The following is an 18,286-nucleotide window of genomic DNA, read 5'->3' as shown; positions in this document are numbered from 1 at the left end:
GGTAATTTTGGATTATGTGAGTATATTTCTTTCATTTCAGTGCAATCTCTTTCAATATCTATTAGCTTAAAGCACAAACAGAGCTGAACGGCAGACACTGCCGCTTGGTCCCTTGGTCCAATGATTAATTGAATCCCTTGTCGAAGTGGACTTTTGCAGCCATGGGATTGATTTTGCTTCTTAGTGAGAATGTGAGAATGTAGATTAAGTTGCCTAATCTTGGCAAGTGTTTACAGAGAGTCCTGCCCCATAGGAGACACCTGAGAGTGGGATGAAAATGCTGTTTGGATGTCCATGAATCTGATCAGGTTAGAGAGACATTGCCACAGATGCGCTGTGCTCAGCACTGCCCCTTTTCAAAACAGCCTCAAGCACTTTGGTTTAAATTGATGACTACATGACAAGGTGCGTACGGCTGTGTGCTTGTGTGTGTGTGTTGCCAAATAAGGATTTAGCCGATCCGTCTCTAATGCACAGAGGCCTCGGGCTGTTATCTGCTTGAGTCAAACAGAAAGGTCTCGCAAATGACATGATCATGAGCCCTTAGAGACCCATATCAGCACAAACATAGACAGAAACAAACTCTTTAAAACTGTGTACGTGTCCAGAATCCTTTTTTCTTTTTTTTTTGACCTGTGTCTAGAAATGTTAATGACACATTCTCTCTTTCATGCAGATTTAGCTTGATCACAGCCTGTTATCTATTCATTTCTGAAGTGGTTCAGTCAATGTGCCACCAGCCAACCAACACAAATAATTAAACTAATTTATTAGAGATTTCTATTATTGTCAAATTAAAGTCAAATTAATTTAGCAAAGTAACAATCAAACTAGTTTAGCAAAGATTTCAGTTGTTGTCAAAATATATATATAGTGCTGTCTGAAATTTTCTTCTAAAATTAGCATTTTTCTCAGGCACCTATATTTATGTTCAGTTATTTCACTTTAATAGCAATGAAGGATGTATGTGTGTGTGTGTGTGTGTGTGTGTGTGTGTGTGTGTGTGTGTGTTTGTGTACATACTGTATATACACATATATATATATATACTTCAAACCAAAGATATATATATATACAATTTAAATAAAAATCATATATTACATAAAAAAGAAAATAATTTTAATATTTACATAATAATAAAAATAAATCCAGAATGTGAAATGTTATCTATTATTATATCATTATTATATATGTTGTTTTTATGACAGTTAAGCAAATTTATTTACAATTGTCATTACAGTAATGTAAAAATGTGTCATATGTAATCTAACTACATTACAGTTATGAAAATATTATGAGAATTGTTTTTGCAAATTTTGAATTGCAAATTGCAAAAAAAGTACATTAACATCCAGAAAGTTACTTTAATTTGAGGGAGAATGATGCTTAACTGCCTTCAAAATATAAAAAATATATCTACACATGGTCCTAAAATACACCAAGAGAGAAAATATACAAGGAAAAGTGATCACCAAATAAACTGACTTTTTCCGGTAAGGACTTTTAACACACATACACAACCATAAGCCTCTCAGGTGTAGGCCAAGTTTAGCAAAGCTGTTAAAATGTTTGTTGTTATTAGCACAGATTAACTGCTGAGTGTTCTAATCTACCAGTGAAACAATCAGCAACATCTGTTTCACAAAGGCATAATTAAACAACACCAACAAACAGTGTTTTGTGCGTGGAGAGGAAATGGAGATTTGTGTGCAGCAGGTGTCTGGAGAAGCAGCCCAATTAACAGAGAAAGTGATTATGCTTTCTAGCTAACCTCGCCTTGGAGGAGTTTTACTTTCACCTTTATATATGTGCCACGCTATGCATGATTTTGGCACTCTCAATGTCAGAATCAAATTGACGCGCTGGGCCATCGTATTTCTTTCCTAATTTTTACTTACCAAGAAGTACAGTATGCTTTTTTTCAGAGCTAATATAACAAAATGGTGCACATTAGGTGTTTAATTAATGCTTTATGTGTTTTATCTTCTTGTGCTCTCTCAGAGAATGATGGGAAATGTAGTTCTGTAACCAAGCCCGTCATCTCACAAACCAGCTAAATTAGTAGTATTTTTGGGGAATCTTTAAAGCAGTGCGCAGTGCATGCAAACCAAATTGTTCAGTCAACATTTGAAATTTAAACTTAATTATGACCAATACTAATTTGCTTCCACCAGGATTCTTTAATGAACATGCCCCCAAACTCAATGAATATCCAGAGTTTCCCCACTGGTAATTACGACATTCTGGTGATGTTCATGCATGCTATTCTCATAAGTACAATCATTTTGATAAGAACTGAAGGTAGAATAAATGCAATAGATTTATTAATATCTAAAATGAATAATGCATTGCTGAATAGAGCAGCATTCTAGTCATCAGAGATTTGCCCTAGTTGTGGCCCTAGTATGTTTATTCATTTGTTTTGTTTTTAGCCACTTAATAGCAGTAGTAGACAGTGGATGAGAAATGATGAAGATAGTTCACCCAAAAATAACATTTCTGTCATCATTCTTATGTTGTTCCAAATATGTATGACTTTTAAAAAGAAGATATTTTGTAAAATATCTTTTTATTGTCTATACCAGGAGTCCCCAAACTCGGTCCTGGAGGGCCTGTGTCCTGCAGAGTTTAACTCCAACATGCCTCAACACACCTGGTGGGAAGTTTTTAGTATGCCTATTAAGAGCTTGATTAGCTGGTTCAGGTGTGTCTAATTGGGGTTGGAGCTAAACTCTGCAGGACACTGGCCCTCCAGGACCGAGTTTGGGCACCCCTGGGCTATACAGTGAACGTATTGTTCAGGACCAGTGTTTTTTAAGTATTTACTATTACAGTTTTTTTTAATATTGTAAATAAAATAAGTTTTATTAATATAAGTGTCCTTGTTACACGTTACACGTAATTACTATAGTATTAGCACAAAATTATGCATAATTACATGCAATAACCTTAAACCAAACCCTAATCCTAAACCTAACCCTATAGTAAATACATGTTGTTAATTGATATTACTCAGTAATTAAATGTATAATTACACTGTAACAAGGACACCTTACAATAAAGTGTAACCATTTTATTTTATTTTACTTTACTTTACTTTACTTTACTTTACTTATTAAATTTACTTAAAATTTACTTATTTTATTTTATTTTTAGTTAATGTCTATTTTTTTATTTCCAACTATACTACCGTTCAAAAGTTTGAGGCCTGTAGGATTTTTTTTTTTTAGTTTTTAAAAGTCTTTTATGCTCAGCAGGCTTTTTAAAATAGAAATACAGTAAAAACAATAATATCGTGAAATATGATTACAATTAATATTAATATACTATGTAATATATTTTAAAATGCAAATAAATTTTTTTTTATTTATTTAATATTCTTATGATGCTGCTTTATTTTGGGGGGCAATCATAATACATTTTTTTTAGAAATCTTTGATGAATCGAAAGTTCAAAAGAGCAGCATTTATTTTAGATAGAAATATTTTGTAACATTATAAATGTCTTCACTGTCACGTTAATGCTTCTTTACTAATTTAAGTATTAATTTCTTTAAAAAAGAAAAATCTGACACCAAAAATTTGAACAGTAGTGTATGCCTTTTAATACTGATGGAAAACTAGGTTGGTGGACCTGAAGCGGTGTCTGTTGCGTGCTGCCTGTCTCTCACGGCCGCGTCTGGGTGCCGTCTGCCGCTTTATTGCATCAGAGGCGGTTTACAGTGTGAAATGAAGAGCAGCTGTAATTGCTGCAAGGCATTTATTCATCTCTCACAAGAGATTGGCTCATAAAGAAACACATATCTGCCTCGGTCTCAATGAGCACAGACAGATACACTCGCATACAGATGTTCCTCAAGGTTACGTGGGTGGCGTGTGCGTTAATAGAACAATACGGAGCATCTCTTCCTATTGTCCAGGAAGCGTTATTTGTCTTTCTGGTTGATGAGGTGCTTGGATGACTCTAAGGGTGCTCATATTGATATCCAAGCTAACATTCCCTCTCTTCGGCCTCCTCTCTCCATATTACTGCTATAAATCCTGCGCCGGCTGATTGTTATGGTCATTGTGTGTGTGGTGAGGGATGGTTATTATCCGTAGTTGCTGGTATTTTATGTGTCTCTTTTCTCTTCTCTTCTTTCTCTTAATTACAGGCCTCTCTCATCTTTTTAAGTGGGAGAACTTGCACAATTGGTGGCTGACTAAATACTTTTTTCCCCACTGTATGTGTGTGAGTGTGTAGCTGTCTTATATGTTTACTTATTTTATGTTTTATGTTCATTCATATTCTTTATTGTTTCAGATGCACAGGACCTCGTCTGCAAGACTGCATTGGCATGATGGACAGGTACACACACTTTTACAAAACACACAGTGTTTTTCACCTTTAATGGACAGCACAATAAGAGAACAGAAAATAAACATTGGTTGGGTAGAGAGGGGTGCATAACCAGGAAAGAACCAGGAGTCGGGACTCGAACTTGTGTCACCCCGCGACTCCAATAACACGCATTTTTTATATAAAATAATTTTCATTTTATATACTACAAGTCTAAACCCGAAGAGCAATTATGTCCTGTAGCAGCAATACTTTCTCACACACACACACACACACACACACACACATATACTACACATACACAGTGACTTCTACTGTCAGAAGGTTTACAAGGTCAGAATCTTGGCACCAGTTTCTCTCTCATCTTTATTTTCTGTCTCGCTTGGCCTCCCTTAAGCCATCATTTATTCATGGCATCTATTTTGGTGTTCTGCCCAATGTCCAGCACTTGATTCTAGTCACACTGGCATCAATAGAGAATCACGTGTCTGGAGATCCTTGACACCACACACAGTTATGTCATAGCAGAAATTTAGTTGCAAGGCTTCTATACACAAGCAAATGTCTGAGACTACATTGGAAATCTCTGAAATTGTATTTTTAAATTTTTTTTTCAAAAGTTGCAAAGAAAAGCACTGATAGAAATAACTGTAATTTTAATATTTAATAGCTAATTTAATGTTTAAATTTTTTAATTAAAATTTTTAGGTAACTCACTTAAAAAGCAAATTTGTGATTTTGATCAAGTTTTCATTCAAACATTGTTATATTGAATGAGAAAAGCACACAAAATAGAAGAATTTCACTAGTAGTTCCCCACTGTACAGTACAACGCTCTCGGTTTGTCAAACCCAGCTGCATCTGATTGGCTCATTCCTGCGCTGATGACATCATTAACACACACGGCTCATTGTTTTAACACCAGCTGCCTTTCAACATACAGCTCTGCTTTAGCACAAGAATGCGAGATGGGGAAAAGGAACGTTATATGATGACCAGGCCACAGTTCTGTGATTAATGTGCTGCTGTGAGGCCTGCGCGTGTGTGTGCGCACACATTTGCTTCATGGCATATTTGATAAATTGATATCACTTTCTTTTGCTCTCATGGGAGAGCTGGAACAAAATACCATTAACTGCTCAGAGCAAATGTGTTTGCTGTTTCAGATCTGCCATTATGTTACACACAGTCCTGGCAGGGCAGAGAAGCCGAAGCTAGAAATCATTTGTCTCGGCCTCAGACGTCACAACCACAAATGGTTCACGGACTACTTGATGCATATTGAAAACAACTAGGGCAAAAGCTTCTCACAAGCTTCAGTATGATTGGCTCTCTTTAGATGCTTGCAGACAGGGCACATATGTTTATGTCCACTGGGATATTTAGTCTTGTTCAGAGGTTCTTCATTGAACACTTCTAATGATGATTTTTGGCCAGAATAAGCTGTAATGTGGACCAGGCTTTATATGAAGACTATTCGATTTCTCTCTTACACTCACACATAGTTCTGTTCTGTCATAATAGTGTGTTATAGAACAAGAGTGTATGCTGCTTGTTTGGACAGACTATCAGAGTAAAGGCTGCAGGGAGTAATCCTGATAAAACACAGTGCTATCCTTGGAGACCAAACAAGCTCAGGAGAGAGGTGAACATCTCTAGTGTGGACTGGGTGAGAGGCGAGTGATAGCCAACATTCACAACAGCCTGTAGAGTCAGAGATTATGTCTTTACAACAAAAAGCCTGAGTGACAACTTAAAGATATTTGTATATTTATCCATACATTGAAAGTATATTTAATTTATGATTCATTTTAATTGTGTATATATATATATTTCAGTCATGACAACTCTGAACATTTTAGCATGGTGATGGATATGACAATGTTAATGTATTTGGTCTTGGCGGAACAGATCTGCTACGCTGCTGCTGAATTGCTGCTGCTGTTGGTTATTTCTGTAGTTGTAGATTATTGCTGCTGCTGCAAGCAAGTACAGGAACTTGCTACTGCCAATGCATATGGCGATACGGTGCCATGAGTATTTAAGACATACTGCTGCTGCACAGATAGCATAGCAGATCTATACAGATGGAGCTGGGGAAGGTGGAGGGTTTCAGAGAACTCTGAAAGCGCGCTGCAGGAATCTCAAGTGATGATTAGAGCTTACAGCTTATGAAAGTCACTTCCAAGTGCTTTTGCTGACATATTACTGTGCTTGATTGTGCCAACATGGCTTACCTGAACCCCATATGGAATCTATGGGATATTTTTAAGAGAAAGATGAGAAACAGTTGATCCCTCAATAGTGCCTCAGCAGTGCCACAGACTGATCGCTTCCATGCCACACCTCACTGATGCTGTCATTTGTGCTAAAGGAGCCCCGACCAAGTATTGAGTGCATAAATTAACATACTTTAAAGACCTAGAACTTTTCTAGTAAAACTTTCTAGAAACATTTGTTTTGTAAATCCTTTTTTTGATTGATCTTAGAAAATATTCGGTAACACTTTACAATGAGGTTCATTAGTTAAACATTAGTTAATATATTAACTAACATGAACTAACCATGAGCAATACATTTGTTACTGTATTTACTAATCTACGCTAACGTTAGTTAATAAAAATACAGATGTTCATGTTAGTTCACAGTGCATTAACTAATGTTAACAAGATTTTAATAATCTATTAGTAAATGTTGAAATTAACATTAACAAGATTAATAAACGCTGTATAAGTGCAGTTCATTATTAGTTCATGTTAACTAATGTAGTTAACTAATGAACCTTATTGTAAAGTGTTACCAAATATTCTAATATTTTGAGATACTGGATTTTTGTCTTTCATGAGCTGTAAGCTCAAATCATCAAAAAAAAAAATTTTTTTAATGTTTTACTTTACATGTAATGAATCTAGAATATATGAAAGTTTCACTTTTTGAAATGTTACCAAAAAAAATGAAATTTTCCATGATATTCAAATTTTTTTATATGTATATTTATATGTATATATATTACTACTTCTATGTACTGTCACAAAAGACATACATTGTCGACATGCATTTTCATTCAGAAGTCTCTTATGTTGGCGATGTCTGCGTTGATTTGATCAAAAATACAGTGATATTGTGAAATATTATTGCAATTTTACACAACTGTTTTCTGTTTTGATACATTTTAAAATGTAATTAATTCTGTGATGGCATAGCTGAATTTTCAGCAGCCATAACTTCAATCTTCAGTGTCACATGATCCTTCAGAAGTCATTCTAATATGCTGATTTGGTACTTAAGAATCATTCCTAATTATTATCAATGTTGAAATCAGTTGTGTTGGCTAATATTTTTGCGAAAACAGTGATACCTTTTTCAGGATTTTTTTGATGAACAGAAGGTTCACAATAACAGCATTTATTTGAAATAGAAATTTTAAATGTCTTCACTCTCTCTTTTAATCAGTATAGTCCAATAAATAAAACAATTAGGCCAGTCTGCACTTTTCTAGCCAATCAGAAACATTCTGTGTCTGCATAAAAATGTAGTTATTTTGTATTTAATGGGATATTTTAAAAAAAATGCAATGTTGGATCCAACTTTGAGATGTAAAATGTCAAAGATGCCCATCTAATGTGTGTTTATCTAGACAAATAATAAAAAAATAGCACGGTTGGAACATAAGCACGTTCTGTGTGTATACAGCGTACATCTTTTCTTTTTTTTCTTTTTTTTTTCTCTGAAAAACTAAAAAGAAGACTTTATACTTGGGGCCTGGGACAATTTTTTGTCCCATCCTTCTGACTCTATATCTATGTGATGTTAGAAATAAGGATAAAGAGGTGCAGAGACAATTAGAAAGTAAGACTGGCAGTTTGAAGAGTTGGATCTTAATGAAAGGCCTGTGATAGGACAGCATGAGCTGTGTATTGTATGCAGTCTGTGCTGATTTAGTGCTGCCTTCTTCCATGCTAACTGAATTAGGCCTTTCATTAATGCTAAGGGGACACTTTCTGATAGAGATTCAAACTGAAAGCTCAAAGTACAGCCCATAGAAGGCTGATGCAAGATGACAGCAGTTGGGAAGGCTTTTTGCAGGCGCATCCACCCAAATATCTCTTTTCTCTCTGAGAGGAAGGCTTTGTTCAGGTTCCTGCTCATTTGTGGGATATTGGCAATTCTCAGCCTCCTTCTCTGACGGCTTTCTCTACTGATCTGATCTTTAGTTCTCCTATAGTATGTATGCCAGTGGCTCTCAAATATACAGACAAGTCTGTTGACTGTTGAGTTTTTCTGAATATGTTCAATTTAGTAAACAAACAAACAAATAAATAAATAAATAAATACACTGATCAAAAATTGGAATGATATTTGTTTTTTGAAAGAAGTCTCACCAAAGCTGCATTTATTTGTTCTAAAATACAGTAAAAATTTTAATGTTGTGAAATATTAATACAATTTAAGTACCAGTTTTCTATTAGAATGTTTATTAGAATAATTAAAATATATTAAAATACTGTTCTTTTAAATTGCAATAATATTACTGTTTTCACTAGATATTATGCCTTGGTGAGCATAAGATATTTCTTTCAAAAACATTAAACTTTTGTAAATAATTACATAAATAAATTCATGTTTTTGTATTTATTTATACATTCCCATGTTTAATTTTAAGGAAGTCTGATGTTAACATATCTTGGTCATGACGCAGAACCAGTTACGAAGCATTGGTTTATGTGTTATGGGACCAATTACCTAGTACTTTATTGTTATTGCTTATGGCTAATGTTTGTTTTCTCCCATGTGTTTCCCTCAGGACTCCCCTCATTGCGGCTGGGGTTATTGGAGGATTGTTTGTGGTGATTATCGTGGGCCTGAGTGTTGCCGTATCAGTGAGAAGGAAGAGCATCAAGAAGAAGAGAGCCTTGAGACGCTTCTTGGAGACTGAGGTTAGACACAGTCCATCTTCTTTTCCCGTTTTTTTTTTTTTTTTTCATTTTTTTGTTCAATCTTGGATTCAGAAAACAGACAAAAAACATCCTAAAGACTCTTCTCTCAGACAATTCCATTGGGCCTGAAAACCCGAAGGAACTTGAGAGCAAATCAGAAACAGAACAAGAAACCAGAGAAGCGATTATGACCCTTGGCACTCTGTATGTCTCTTGAGATGGTTCCTTGAGAGGAAGTACCCACCAGCAAGAGGAGATGAGTCAGGTCATTTCCTGATTAAATTTAGTGTTTCATAAGTTGAAAAAGGAACCTATGCTGGTCTAGTCATTGTATTCTGCTTGCTTTACACAAGGCAGTTTATGAGCCTCACTCCACCTTTCCAGATCCATATTCAGACCAGTTTTTTTCTGTACACCACACATGAGGTTAAGAGAAGAAAAAAAAATAATAATAATAATAAAAAAATAGGGGTAAAAGAAAAAAAAAAAAAAAAAAAAAAATATATATATATATATATATATATATATATATTACAGTAGGATTTAGTGTATGATGATGCATTTTGGTTTCATGAATATGATGCACTTTGTTTTAAAGCTTTAAAACAGTGATGGGCAAACTTGGCCCTTCCAGGCCACTTTCCTGCAGAGATTTGAGCCAACCCTGATATGACTCACCTGCCTGTAGCCTTCTAGTAGTCTTGAAGACAATGATGAGCTGGTTCAGGTGTGTTTGATTATGGTTGGAGCTAACCTTTGCAGGAAAGTGGCGTGGAAGGGCCAAGTTTGCCCACCCCTGCTTTAAAGGCTCCCCATGTTTTGGTTAAAAGACTTGCAGTATATAGAGTTTGATAAACTTCTTACATAATCTGTTGATTGATGTTCAGTTATTTGCATTTAATTATTAAAAGCTTAATATTTATATTTTAAATGTTTTAATATCATTTTAAATGACAAAAGAGCAAAATAAACAAATCAAGGTATTAAACTGCATTTTAAGTCCCACATTTTTGTAATTTTTTTAATGAAACTTTTTTAGTTTGGCCTAGTTTTTTGAGGTTGTTTCCCTCATTTTATGAAGGTTAACTACTTCCTTTAATTGTCCTTTTGTTGAAGGAAAGAGAACTCAATTTTCTTTCAGGCCCTTATTTGCAACCTATTCATGGAAAATGCCAGTTAATTAAGATTCAATAACCGAGCATAATGCAGCTTAATAAAAGTTCTATGGACAGTTAAAACTACCTCACACAGTCTGCTTTTGATTATTATGAACCTCATGAACAGTCAAACTAAATGTATTCCAGTGCTGAGGATAATGGCCTTTCTTTTGACCTTTTTTAAAGTGATTGTATGTGTTAATTAAATAAAATTGTGTCCTTGTTAGTGTGATGATGGCCTCACTTATGGCTTATTTTTTTTCCTCTTAATGCTTACTGTCTTTCCTTTTCGTTTACTCATTCTCTTTCTATCCATCCTCTTGATATTTATTTTTCATATCACAGTGTGGGTGGATAAGGTTCATAAGGTTGCGCAAGGATCCCGCGTTCCTGTGCCCGAAGGTTCTGACCCCTCCTCTTCATGCATGCATATATCCGTATGGCCTCAGGCTTTGAATGGAGAGTATAACGCTCTCCTCAGACACTCCAAAGAATAATCTGGAGCAGACCCACGCATGCCACTTAAGGAAGCACATGTGTGTGAAAATGGACATCATTATGTATGCCAATAACCCATATGGTCTTGAATGTCCCAAATCTCCATTTTCACCAGAATAGGGTGTTCCCATCACTATAAATTCATATTACGTTGGAGCACTACAATGCTGCCAAGGTTTCAGAACCACGGAGAGTTCCTGATCTGTGTTTCAGCACCGTCTGCAGCGGACAGCTCCCCGGATCACAGCTCATCCTCCCCTGGCTCTCCTCTGCCTTCTGTGTCCGGGCTCCTGATTTACAATTCCATTTAAATGAAGAAGCGCTATTGTTTTTTAATCAGGCGGCTGTGATGAGCCGGGGGATGCCGCAAAGATAGAACGGCTGATTTACGCTCTCTCTCTATCTCTCATTCTCTCTTATGCTTCCCAATCTCTCTCCTACACACTCTCCGTTCATATTTTTATCAGGTTAACCTTCTCTCTTTCTGCCTTTCTTTCCTGTATCTTCTCTCTTTGCTTTTTCCTCTTATCTCTGTCCCCCTCTCTCTCGTCGCATTTCAATAGTTCCTTTATCGCCAGGGGTTTTTATGCATTGATTGCACTCCCAAACTCTGATATGTGCTACATAATGGCACAGAAAGACTAAATAAATTACAGGGAATTCATACACTATGGTCTGTGCTCTTCAATTTATTTGAGTTAGGGCCGAACGTTCACTGATTACCCAGATTGATTGTAGCATCTCTGACGGCGTCTCCCTTCCTTTGCTTTGTGTGTCTCAGTTGGTGGAGCCTCTGACGCCCAGCGGTGCGGCCCCAAATCAAGCCCAATTGCGTATTCTGAAAGAGACCGAGCTGAAAAGGGTGAAGATCCTGGGAGCCGGGGCCTTCGGCACCGTTTACAAGGTAATGACATCAAAGCAGAGACAGAGGGAACTTAAGAAAGATTTGTGCAGCCCATATATTTTGCTAAGGACAGCATGGTTACAGTTGCTCCTGTATTTCTTGGGGTTTATCAAAATTCTTAACACAATCTATTGATTTTTTGCACACATTGACATGAAACATTATCATTCAAAAGTTTGGTTTCAGTAAGATTTATTTATTTGTTTATTGGTTGGAAACTGATACTTCTGTTTAGCAAGTATGCATTAAAGTATGCATCAAATTGAACAAAAGTGACAGTAAACAATTTTTTACAGTGACACAAAAAAACTACCATTAAAATAATAAAATTACATTTTCAAACATGAAAAAATTAATATTTTAATGGTAATAATATTTCACAATACTGCTGTATCTATCAAATAAATGTCAGTGTTATTTTTATCTTTGAAATACAGTTATAGTTTTTTATACAATTTTATACATGTCTGTATAGTTTTTTTTTTATTTTTTAGTTGTTTTAGTGCATCAAGTTAAACTAAATTAAAATGAGAAATTGTGCTTTGGCAACTAGCTGAAATTGTTTTGTTTTTTTTGTGAACTTTTTCCCCCATTTAATAAAAATAATATATTTTGCTAAGGACAGCATGGTTACAGTTGCTCCTGTATTTCTTGGGGTTTATCAAAATTCTTAACACAATCTATTGATTTTTTGCACACATTGACATGAAACATTATCATTCAAAAGTTTGGTTTCAGTAAGATTTATTTATTTGTTTATTGGTTGGAAACTGATACTTCTGTTTAGCAAGTATGCATTAAAGTATGCATCAAATTGAACAAAAGTGACAGTAAACAATTTTTTACAGTGACACAAAAAAACTACCATCAAAATAATAAAATTACATTTTCAAACATGAAAAAATTAATATTTTAATGGTAATAATATTTCACAATACTGCTGTATCTATCAAATAAATGTCAGTGTTATTTTTATCTTTGAAATACAGTTATAGTTTTTATACAATTTTATACATGTCTGTATAGTTTTTTTTGTTGTTGTTGTTTTAGTGCATCAAGTTAAACTAAATTAAAATGAGAAATGGTGCTTTGGCAACTAGCTGAAATTGTTTTGTTTTTTTTGTGAACTTTCTCCCCCATTTAATAAAAATAATCTTTTTTTAGTTTTTAGTTACCCTGATAAATAATAACCCTGATAAATGCAGCCTTGGTTAGCATTAGAAACTTCTTTCTGAATCATTAAAAAAATTTTACCAACCCCAAACTTTTGATCTGTAGTGCACTTCAAATCAAAAACAAGTGGACAAAACCAAATAGACTTACTTTGAAGGAGATATTTGAAGATAGGTTTTTTTAAACCATTAACAGACAACAAGAACACCTTAGCAATGTATTAGAAACACGGCAGAAATCTTAAGACTTTAATGGGTTTTGCTTGAACATTCACGTTTTCTTCAGTAAAAAATAAAAAGTAAATTTCCACCCAATACCTCTAAGAAATATATTTTTTTTGTGATTTCAGGGCATCTGGGTACCTGAGGGCGAGACTGTGAAGATTCCTGTTGCCATAAAGATCTTGAACGAGGCGACAGGCCCAAAAGCCAATGTAGAGTTCATGGATGTGAGTGTCGCTCTGTTGCAAGGCTTGCAGCTGTAGTTTGTGTAATTCCACTAAGCGAATATTCAGCTCTTTAGTAGTTCAAAAGGAAAAATGCATGTAAACCTCAAATTGGCCCATCCTCTTAGATGATGCAAGGACTATGAAACACTTACCAAAGGCCTTTCACACCCATGATGAGTGCAATCTAAAACAGGTTATTTCTGCGAGCATGTTCACGTTTGTTCACTTGCATGTAGATGCGGCTCCGTTTTGATCTTAGCTCCGCATGTGTTTGTCTTGAGTGAGATATCTGTGCATATGTACATGTATTAGAGTGGTCTCTCCATGACTCCCCCATGTAAGGTATTTCCCACAATTCATCAGTGTTAATGGGCATTTCACTTTCAGAATATTCTTAGGGGTTTGCAGATGAACAGATCCACTCATACTGCGCTCAAACCACAGAAGTGCGTGAAGGCGGATCAGACATGTAGACGCTGACCCCCGCTGTTGATTGGGCGAACAGCGTGCGCGTACGCAATCATCTCAGCAGCTGGAGAATAGCAGGAGCGTGAATGCTCATTATATAACTGTCAAGTGTGTAATTTTATGTAGTGCTCAGATAATGGGTTTGTGTGTGTGTTTGCGAATATAGGATGTGTGTTACACACTGTTTTAGTTTTTAAAATGTTCAAACAAACGTAAGAGGATCCCTCTAAGGCCTGAAATCATATTAATGGCAGAGGCATCTTTTATTGCGATAATATAACCTTATGGCCAAAGGTTTGGATATTATTTCTGAATTATCCCTTTAGCTGTTTGTGGAAATTATATGCATTTTTTATGTTCTGTATTTTCTTAGTCCCTGATACTTTTATACCCTTTGCCATCTTTTGTTTGGACCACAGGTTAAATATGTTGAATATAAACCGGAATTAGGATTAAATGTGCTCTCGTTTAGTGAGATGCTTCACACACATTTGTAATTTTTTACTAGATTGCTTGATCGTACTGTAATGAAAGTAACTGAAATAGACCTATGACTCTTTCAGAATATAATAGATGGTCATTTTCAGCATGTAAGTGTGCAGTGTTAGTGATTTATGGGTAATAAGACTGCCTTATAGATCCTCCAACTTATGCACGTGTTGTGAAACAATGTGAATAAATCCTGCTCTCATTTCGCAGACTGTAACTATGGGGCTGTTTCACAGATGAATCTCAGTGGGACGTCATGGCTGTGTATGTGTTTTTACATGCATGACAAGAAGTGTTTCAGAACCAATCTGTGATAAATTGTCTGCAGACTCTGCACTGATTCTGTTTGTAAATGTATGCACTTTTGAAAATTGAAATTGAAACTTCCTGTCATTTGGTAAATATAAGACACTTAAATTAACACTTTTATTCAGCAAGGATGCATTAAATTGACCAAAAGTGACAGCAAAGACAAAAAATTACCATTTAAAATAAATGCTGTTCTTTTGATTCTATTCATCAAAGAATCCTGGAAAAATGCATCATGGTTTCCACAAACATATTAGGCAGTGCAACTGTTTTCAACACTGATAATATTAAAGGGATAGTTCACCCAAAAATGCAAATTCTGTCATTAATTGCTCACCCTCATCTCGTTCCAAATCCATAAGACGTTTGTTCATCTTCGGAACACAAAATTAAGATGTTTTTGATGAAATCCAAGAGCTTTCTGAGCCTGCATAGACAGCAATGCAACTGACACGTTCAAGGCCCAGAAACGTAGTAAAGACCGATAAAATAGTCCAGGTGACATCAGCGTTTCAACTGTAATTTTTACGAAGAATACTTTTTGTGTGCAAAAAAAAAACAATTCAACAATTCTCTTCCACATCAGCATCCACCATCATTCATGAGTATACCATGACACATGCCTGTGAAGTACTGTTTTTTTAAGCACCAAATTTGCATATTTGAAAGATATCTGAAGGATCATGTGACACTAATGACTAGAGTAACTTCTGCTGCAAATTCAGCTGTTTTATCGCAGAAATAAATTACATTTTAAAATATATTAAAATAGAAAACAGGTCAATTAAATTTCAATAATATTTCACATATATACAGTGGGGAAAAAAAGTATTTAGTCAGCCACCAATTGTGCAAGTTCTCCCACTTAAAAAGATGAGAGAGGCCTGTAATTTTCATCATAGGTATACCTCAACTACGAGAGACAAAATGAGGGGGAAAAAATCCAGAAAATCACATTGTAGGATTTTTAAAGAATTTATTTGCAAATTATGGTGGAAAATAAGTATTTGGTCAATAACAAAATTTCATCTCAATACTTTGTTATATACCCTTTGTTGGCAATGACAGAGGTCAAACGTTTTCTGTAAGTCTTCACAAGGTTTTCACAAACTGTTGCTGGTATTTTGGCCCATTCCTCCATGCAGATCTCCTCTAGAGCAGTAATGTTTTGGGGCTGTCGCTGGGCAACACGGATTTTCAACTCCCTCCAAAGATTTTCTATGGGGTTGAGATCTGGAGACTGGCTAGGCCACTCCAGGACCTTGAAATGCTTCTTACGAAGCCACTCCTTCGTAATATATACACACACACACATTATCCATTAAGAGAACTAGCTCATTGAATGCGTTTACTTGAAAGAAGAGCACAGTTTAAAGTGTTTTATTTACATCCTGTGAAATCGATTGTTTCCTGTGCTCTGAGTTCCTGTTTTTGTTCCCTCCAGGAGGCTCTGATCATGGCCAGCATGGAGCATCCTCACCTGGTGCGGTTATTGGGTGTGTGTCTGAGCCCCACCATTCAGCTGGTGACTCAGCTCATGCCCCACGGCTGTCTGCTGGACTACGTGCACGAGCACAAAGACAACATTGGCTCCCAATTACTGCTCAACTGGTGTGTTCAGATCGCCAAGGTAAGACTTAACTATTGAACTCAGCATTACTCATGGAGACCACTCTTACAGTATATATCTTATCTATTTGTGGCCTTTGATATGGCTCATGTTTTTATCAAAAGTGCTATTAATTTCTTTAGATGTGAGACTTAAAGTAAAAAGAAATGACCTACTGCATGTTTTTTTTTTGTCTGCTGTGTAAACTTGCATTAAACACTGTTCAGATGTTCGCTCAATCTCTTTTCCTCCCAGTCATGCAGCGAGCATCGTTTTGCCATATTTCTTTGATTTTGGACCCCCACCCCGTCTGCTGTCTGTACCACTCTGTTTATCTTCCTCCCACACCAATGGTGGTAATATTTCCTCATCTCTGTTTCTCCCAGACTAGGAGCGCATGTGAATGATCTCAGAGCAGCAGCACCTCAAAGGCTGCTGGGATAGATAAGCAGCGCACAAGCACGCTCTGTCTGATCTGAGCTCCACGTTGTAACTGGGAGCTTTGCTTTGTGTCACTCGAGAGGAAAACTTCTGACACCTCTGAGATGCAGAACTGTACAGTATATCAACTCTGTGTAGGGGGTTTGAAAAACAATGATTTAACACAACAGTAACAAAGCAGCTATTTCAGGAGTTATTGTTTACAAAACATTCTTAAAAGCAAAGAAAAAAGGGCTCTTGAATGCGAATGCACCAGGTTATACAGGAGTTGCATCACAGCAGGTGGTAGTTGACATGACAGTTAAAGCAGTGACTGCTATGTACTTCAACTAAAACGTATAAAGTATTCGCAGCCTGAATGGTGTTTTATGATTTTACAAAGACAGAGATGAAAAGAGGGTACTTACAGTACCTTTTTGAAAGTTTGGGGTCGGTAAGGTTTTAAAAATATTTTTTAAAGAGGTCTCTTACGGTCACCAAGACTGCATCTATTTAATAAAAAAATACTGTAAAAACATATGTAATATTGTAATAATGTAAAAATAACTGTTTTCTGTTTAAAAGATATTTTAAAATGCAATTTATATCCGTGATGGCAAAACTGAATTTTGAGCAGGCATTACTCCAGTCTTCAGTGTCACATGATCCTTCAGAAATAATTCCAAGATGCTGATTTGGTGCTCAAGAAACATTTTGTTTGCTGCATAATATTTTTGTAGAAACATACAATTTTTGTATACATTTTTTAATAGAAAGTACATAAATGAAATAAATAGAAGACAGTACTGTCACTTTTGATCAGTTTAATGTGTCGTTGCTCAATAAAAGTATTAAACGGACCACAAATTTTTTAACGGTAGTGTAAGCCTTATATATACAGGCTGCAGATGAGCATAGCCATAAGTTTCAGATTAATTGCAAGTGTAATATTGCATTAAGAAGTTAAGACTCAATATTCCCAGTTACTTTGTATCATTGCTCTGCTTATTTTTGCTTATTGCGTTATTGCTTATTACTTTATATCCATCGCACATCTAGTGGCGTTGAATGAATCAGTGTTTTTGAACAAATTGTTTGTGAATTATTTGCTCACTCAAACACCACCTACTAGTGTAGCGATGTAACATACAGAAAGTATACTTTAAAATACTTTCCCATATAAATATTTTATCTACAAGAAGTTCATGTCAACCACTACTGGTGTGAGTTTAGCTTTGTATTGTACAGATGAATAGACAAAAGGCAGTGCTGCATACATTTAAATGTTCGATTCAGCTGTTTAGATGAATCTCATGCATTTAAATTATAGTTTTAGAAGGCTAGTTGATATTCAGACATTTTGTTGCTGTACTCACATGACCACTCCACAGGCTTTCCAAATCAACTGAATGGAATAAAGATTTTAGGCACAATACTTTTGGGAAATGCTAACCTCAAGTGATACAATTGGAGGTTATTATTTATGTATTAGACTCACCTCATAAGAGGCTTTTCTAAGAGCGGGCTATGATGTGG

General features: G+C 35.7%; 1 protein-coding gene across 1 annotated transcript in view; it reads left to right on the top strand.

Annotated features, from left to right (window-relative positions):
* LOC107555909 (receptor tyrosine-protein kinase erbB-4-like) overlaps window positions 1-18,286 on the top strand; it is a 236,491-nt gene that overhangs the window by 153,067 nt on the left and 65,138 nt on the right. Inside the window, exons 15-19 of the mRNA XM_016238851.1 lie at window positions 4,303-4,347; window positions 9,143-9,275; window positions 11,712-11,834; window positions 13,357-13,455; window positions 16,166-16,351. Coding sequence (XP_016094337.1) covers window positions 4,303-4,347; window positions 9,143-9,275; window positions 11,712-11,834; window positions 13,357-13,455; window positions 16,166-16,351 — 586 coding nt within the window. The remainder of the gene's footprint in view (window positions 1-4,302; window positions 4,348-9,142; window positions 9,276-11,711; window positions 11,835-13,356; window positions 13,456-16,165; window positions 16,352-18,286) is intronic.

Source organism: Sinocyclocheilus grahami, unplaced genomic scaffold (genome assembly GCF_001515645.1).
Source record: "Sinocyclocheilus grahami isolate Dianchi unplaced genomic scaffold, SAMN03320097.WGS_v1.1 scaffold549.1, whole genome shotgun sequence".
NCBI classification, from domain to species: Eukaryota; Metazoa; Chordata; class Actinopteri; order Cypriniformes; family Cyprinidae; genus Sinocyclocheilus; species Sinocyclocheilus grahami.
The sequence above is the reverse complement of the archived record's forward strand: the minus strand, read 5'-3'. Positions and strand labels throughout refer to the sequence as shown.